Source organism: Nestor notabilis, unplaced genomic scaffold (genome assembly GCF_000696875.1).
Source record: "Nestor notabilis isolate BGI_N333 unplaced genomic scaffold, ASM69687v1 scaffold23720, whole genome shotgun sequence".
Taxonomy (NCBI): Eukaryota; Metazoa; Chordata; class Aves; order Psittaciformes; family Psittacidae; genus Nestor; species Nestor notabilis.
This window is the reverse complement of record NW_009912101.1, coordinates 14,108-20,610: the sequence shown is the minus strand read 5'-3', so window position 1 is coordinate 20,610 and position 6,503 is coordinate 14,108. Positions and strand designations below refer to the sequence as shown.

Below are 6,503 nucleotides of genomic sequence, written 5' to 3'. Positions count from 1 at the left end.
TGTGTGTATACATATATATATATATATATGTGTGGTTTTGGCAGCTCACAACTTGACCTTTGCTGCTCCAAATGCTTAAATTCATTCCCCAAGGGGGTTTTGCTGCAATTTCCCCCCTTCCCCTGGGACTGGGATTGGGATTAAGGTGGGATAAACCTGGGCTGAGGAGCAGCAACACCAGGAGCCCTGACCCAGGAGCCTTTCCAGGGCTCCCAGGCAGGGTTTGGGCAGCCCCTGGTTCGCCCCGTTGCCCACACTCACTTTCTGTGGAAGGCATGTTTGCAGGGACAGATCCCGAGCTCGTCCTTGGGCTTGAACTCCTCCAGGCAAACAGCACAGATCTGAGAGGGGGAGAGGCAGAGAGGAGCAGTCGGGGTGGGAAGTGGTTTTGTGCACATACAAACTACACAAACCTCTCCAAACTGACCCCAGCCTGGTTTGTGTTGGAAGGGACCTTAAAGCTCCTCCAGCTCCAACCCCTGCCACGGGCAGGGACACCTTCCACTAGAGCAGGTTGCTCCAAGCCCCTGTGTCCAACCTGGCCTTGAACACTGCCAGGGATGGGGCAGCCACAGCTTCTCTGGGCACCCTGTGCCAGCGCCTCAGCGCCCTCCCAGGGAAGAGCTTCTGCCCAAGAGCTCATCTCAGTCTCCCCTCTGGCAGGTTCAAGCCATTCCCCTTTTCCTGTCCCTCCATCCCTTGTCCAAAGCCCCTCTCCAGGTTTCCTGGAGCCCCTTTAGGCACTGGAAGTCCCCCCTTGGCCACTTCCCATCTCCCCCACCCCGGTGCTCACCTCACCCCTGCCTTTGGTTGAGGAAAAAAAGGGGAATTTCGCTTCTGCCACCAATGCTGGGGGTGGGAGGGAAAATCCTCCCTTTGCCCCAGGGAAATCACACTCCTCTGGAGCTCCGAACCCTCCAGTCTGACCAAGAAGCCCCCTAAAGCCTTCCCAGGCTTCCCTGCCCAACCACTGGGATCCCAGGCTGAGGCTTGTGTCTCCCTTTCCCAGTGGAGGGGACCCCAGAGCCTCCCTGGAGCAACAGGCACACAGCTGGGATGTGCCAGGAGGCTTTAGGGAGCTGCATCCACAGGGATAACTGGGACGAGGAGAAGGCAATGGTTGCATCTCTTATCCCAGGGCTGGGAAGGTCGGTGGTTGTTATTCCAGCCGGAATGTTCCCTTACACTATTTTTTCCTGATGCATTTTGGCTATTCCCAGGGATCTGGGATATTCCCAGCTGTTTTTCCCAGCCCCCCTGGCCTGGGAGTCTCCATCATTCCCAAACAATGGCCAGTCCTGCTGCCAAAATCCCTCAGGATGAAGCAGGCGGGTACCAACGCTGCGGGAGGCTCCGGCTTCCCCGGGGGCCATGGCGCCTCTCCGTACTTTCCAGCCACCAGGGAACCATTGGCTGGGATGATCCCCAGGGAACACACACATCTGGAGCTCTGGGAAGCCCTGGGAGAGGCGGATGATGGGAAAAGGGGGAAAACCAAAGCCAGATCCACAGGGATGAGGAGCTCAGCAGCACTTTCCCCTCCACGCAGCTCCTGGTGAGCTCTGGCAGCAGCCCCGGGTGTTGCACAATCACCCCTGTTCTTCTTCCCAGCACTGCACATCCCAAATCCCAATGCCCAAAAAGGGATATTTTCCATGGAGCTGGAGCTAAACTGCTTCTTCCAGCCTTTCCCAAATGCCAGGGAAGAGCTCAAGCTGCTCTATCCCCTTCCCCACGGACCCATCGTCCTCTCTGAAAGCATCTGGGCTGCGGGTGGGGAGTATGGAGGAGATGGAGGGTTATCCCAGCCATTCCAGGGCACATTCCCAAATCCCTCCTGCAACGAGCTGCTCACCCTGGGAAGTGCTTTTAAGTCCCAGTGCTGTCAAAAACCCCACTGCAAGTTAATGGGAGTGAATCAGAAATAGCCTCAAGCCGGGACCGTTCTGTCCCTGTCTGCAATTCCTGCCCTTGGGAATTAGCTCCTTGGCTGCGGTGAGCGGAGGGTGAGGAGGAAACATGGAACTGGCTCTTGTTGCTCTCATCTCAATCTCCCCTCTGGCAGGTTAAAGCCATAAAGATGCAGTGAAAGCTCAAGAGGCCCCAGGAGGAGGAGAGTGATGGTTACTGGCTGCATCCTTCTGCCTGAGCCTGTCCTTCACCCCACCCCAGACTGAGGAAGAGGAGGGTGAGGGACCCTTTACCACTACTCACCTCATGTAGGTTCAGCTCCTTCACCTTTTCCTTGAGTATAACCTGTAACAGAGAGCACCGGGTCAGGACACGGCTTCTGCCACAAGTACTCGGAGGAAAAGCCTCCATAAGGATCCCAGTAGATTATCCCAGTTTAACTGGAACCCCCAGTAAACCCGGCATGGCCAGGGAGCACATGGGGTCTTCTGCCCTGTGCAGAGCCAGGGGGAAGGCAGTGCTGGCAGGGCTATAACCACTACCCCAAGGACCAAATCCCCCCATATTTAAGCCTCTGTGCTCCCAACACTCTGCCACGAGCTCCTGCCTGGACATCTGCTGCTCCACCAGGATAAATGCCTGGAGAGGGCTATAAATCCAGGATGACCATGTGTTATCTTATATCTTATCATATCATATCAATCATATCAGCCCAACTCCATCCAGTTTCCTGCTTGAACAGATTGGAGGCAGAAAGATTCCACAAGCCCTGGAGACAATGGGATATTGAAGCAGGAACCTGACATCAACCTCTTGGTCATGTTATTTAGCACTGGTGTGTGTGGAAAACAAGGTGAGGTGGGGATGTTCCCATTGAGAGGTCCCTATGAGAGCCTCATGGCTGTGGATGGACTGGAGCAGCTGGATCCAAGCCCAGGAGCAGATCTGGAGCCCACAAAGCATGGTCTGACCATGAGGAAGTGGTGGTGTTACTGCTCACCAGTGGGAAATGAGGTGAGGGATGGAGAGGTTGCCCAGTTGAGGTGCTCCAGGGGTGGGGATGTCCCCAGTGCTCAGGGACCTCGTCTGGAAGCACAGAGACCTGCAGACTGTGAGGTGGGAGATGCTCTGGGGCGCTCAGCTGGTAGGAAAGAACCAAATGAGCAGGACAGAGGTTTGCCCGGGCATTACAACTCCTCTTGTTGGGCAAAAGCTTCCCAAGGAGAACAACAGCAGAAGGGAAGCTGATGGAACGCCTGCTCCGACGTGGATTTGGCACTAAGAAGAGGACAACTTGCTGTGTATCACCTCACCTGTTTGTAGGCGTAGAGCTCTTTGTGTGCCTGATGTCTGAGCCTGAAATCAGAACAGGGAGAAACGTGAAGACAGGCAAACACCCAGGATTGCTGCGACACCTCAAACGTCTCATTTCCCCCCTTCCCACATTTAATATCCTTATTTCTTCATTCCAGAGATGAGAATGGCCACATGAAAGCACACAACCTCCTCTGCTCCTCTTTGACCTCCCTCATCTTCACACAGGTACCCTCTGCACCACTAAGACCAGCAAAAGCTGTTGACTAAAGCAAGAGCTGCATAAACCCAACCACTTCTGCTGTCAACAGTTCCTATGGACTGGATGTGACACCTTATTCCTCAGACCCAAGGGGGAAGGAGACCTCCCTGCACAGAGGTTTCCCACCAAACTCCCATCAAGCTACTCGGGCAATGGTGGGTTCCTCAAACCCAGCTTTATCTTCCATTATAGGACCAATTGTGCTGCTCCTGCCTCCCAAACTGAGGAAGAAGCATTCCCCAAGAGGCTGAGCAAGCCAAGGATGGCTCTTTGTTCAAGCTCTGGTACAGAAAGATTTGGAAGAGAAGCACCAGGACATCTTCCATCTCTCACCTTCTGTCTCAGGGGCAATTTAATAGCCAGAGATAACGAGATGCCAAAAACCACAGGAGAAGAAACTTCACCTTGGGATTTTGGGGGGTTTTGGTGTTCTTTTTACTAACTGGGGGGGGCGGGAGTGGGTGCTGTGTTAAAGGATGGGGTGACCAAGCAAAACACATCATATCCCTGTAGAGCTTTCAGTCAATCCCAGCACAGACACAGGCTGGGGGAGACGGGATGGAGCAGCCTGAGGAGAAGGACTTGGGGTGTTGGTCGATCAGAAGCTCCCCAGGACCCGGCTTCAGTGTGTGCTTGAGCCCAGAACCCCCCGTGTGCTGGGAGCACCCCCGGAGCGTGAGCAGCAGCTCAGGGAGGGGATCCTGTCCCTCTGCTCTGCTGTGCTCTGGGGAGCCCTTAGAGCAGCTCCAGGGCCTAAAGGGGCTCCAGGAAACCTGGAGAGGGGCTTTGGACAAGGGATGGGGGGACAGGCCAAGGGGAATAGCTTGAACCTGCCAGAGGGGAGGCTGAGATGAGCTCTGGGGTGCTGAGGCGCTGGCGCAGGGTGCCCAGAGAAGCTGTGGCTGCCCCATCCCTGGCAGTGTTCAAGGCCAGGTTGGACACAGGGGCTTGGAGCAACCTGCTCTAGTGGAAGGTGTCCCTGCCCGTGGCAGGGGTTGGAGCTGGAGGAGCTTTGAGGTCCCTTCAACACAAACCATTCCATGACTCTACGTATTTAATAAAACACCCTTCCCAATAGCAGCCCACTTTTCACAGCTCAGTGGATCTCTCTGGCTGGAGAAGCTGATCCTCCTCCTAAAATCAATCCATTTAAAACCCCCAACCTAATACTGCTCCTCATTACAAGATGTGGCATTTAGTGAAGTGCTCTCAAAGCTCACAAAGGACTTTCAATCAGACGCCTGTGAGTGTCTGCAGGGCTTGGACATCCAGAGGAGTATTTTCCCCATCTCCAGTGTGATTTCAGCGGGGAAACTCCCTTGCCTATAATCTCACTTCCCCAGAAGCTTTCTGAGGGCTGGCTCAAGCCCTGCTTGTTTCACCCAGAGCTCTCAGAGGTTTCCTGACCCCACAAGGCTGCAGTGAGTGACTTAGAAAAATAGGATGTAAAATATATCCCTTTTTCTGCTCAAAACCACCCCCTAAGATGTTGAAGGCCTCAAAGTTGAGGAACGGCCGAGAGCGATGCAGTAGGTCAGCTCCTGAGCCCCACATTCCACAGGGAGCCATCCCTCCTCCTCCAGTGCCTGGCAGGGAAGCTGCCTGCAGAGCCACGGATAAAAGTGGGGTCAGAATCCCTCCACCAATGCCCCCGAGCAGAGACATGAGCAGAAGATGCAGGAACAATAGAGAAAACAGGCTGAAACCAGCCCGATCCGCAGGGATGCCGGCGGCTGGGAAACGGGTTATGAGGAACAGATGGGGCAAAGCAGGATGCAGGGCTGGAGGCTGCATTGGAGGGGAAAAACTCTCCCGGCATGGGAAAAGGCATGTGTCTTATGGAGCACTGAGTGGTTCATCACTGCCAAGCCACCAGAGGGAAGGTGTTGTGTAGAGCAAGCCCAAGACGTGGTGGTGGCATCTGGAGCAGCGATGGTGGGAAGCAGCCGTCTGGTCCCAGATCCATGCAGCTCCGTGTTGCCAGATGCCACAATGCCATAGGATCAAGCTACACAGGGAGAGTGTGCCAAAATCACCCCCTCCCTGAAGGTTATGGGCAAGGCCATGAGCACATCTGGTCCTGAAGCGTGTGAGCTCCGTCTGCTCCTCCATGCTCCCCTTTCCAAGCCAGGATCCAGGGTCGGATGGATCCTGGTCAGACCTTCCACAGCTGTTGTAATGAGACCCTGGATCCTGGCAGGCTTCTTCCCTGCTGGACACAGGGCTCCATCCATCTCGTGTCAGGAGCTGTGACTCCAGAGGAATGTCTGGCAGATGCTGGTTTAGATAAGGGACCACACAGAGGCTTAGAAGCCAGCACAGCGTGAACACTGTCACCCATCCATGAATGTCATAACTGCCTTTCCTGGAGTTTGTGGTTTCTTCCCAAGCTTTCCACGCTTCCTGCAGGAAAGGGAGCACCCCGTTTACCTGAGCGACTCCAAATCGAGGGAACAACTACAGGAATAAGATGTGGAGGAAACTTTTGGGCAGGTTTACCTTCGAGATCTGCTTGTTTCATAGAATCCCAGAGTGGTTTGTGTTGGAAGGGACACTAAAGCTCATCCAGTTCCAAGGGATGGGGCAGCCACAGCTTCTCTGGGCACCCTGTGCCAGCGCCTCAGCACCCTCACAGGGAAGAGCTTCCTTAGATCCAACCTGACCTTCCCCTGTTTCAGTTTGAACCCATCACCCCTTGTCCTGTCCCTACAGTCCCTCATGAAGGCCCCTCTCCAACACCCTTGTAGCCCCCTTCAGACACTGGACGCTGCTCTGAGGTCTCCAGCAGCTTTTCTTCTCCAGGCTGAACAGCCCCAAGTTCCCAGCAGAGATCAGACACAAACAGCCACCTGCAGCACTTCATTTCCTTCTTCTTCCCCTCTTTCCTTGTAACTTTTCCAAGCAGAGGTGGCACCACGAGGATGGGACCTGTGCTTTGTCCCAGAGTGGTCTCCAGCTGCAGAAGTGCTCAGGATTCACCTGCACTGCACAGACAGCCATGATCTTGGCTTTGCTT

General features: G+C 54.7%; 1 protein-coding gene across 1 annotated transcript in view; it reads right to left on the bottom strand.

Annotated features, from left to right (window-relative positions):
• Positions 1 to 257: 257 nt before the first annotated feature.
• The window catches only part of RNF24 (ring finger protein 24), a 9,125-nt gene continuing 2,879 nt past the window's right edge, over positions 258 to 6,503 (bottom strand). The window contains exons 2-4 of the mRNA XM_010017786.1: positions 3,225 to 3,267; positions 2,215 to 2,256; positions 258 to 341 (exon numbers count right to left, since the gene is read on the bottom strand). Coding sequence (XP_010016088.1) covers positions 258 to 341; positions 2,215 to 2,256; positions 3,225 to 3,267 — 169 coding nt within the window. The remainder of the gene's footprint in view (positions 342 to 2,214; positions 2,257 to 3,224; positions 3,268 to 6,503) is intronic.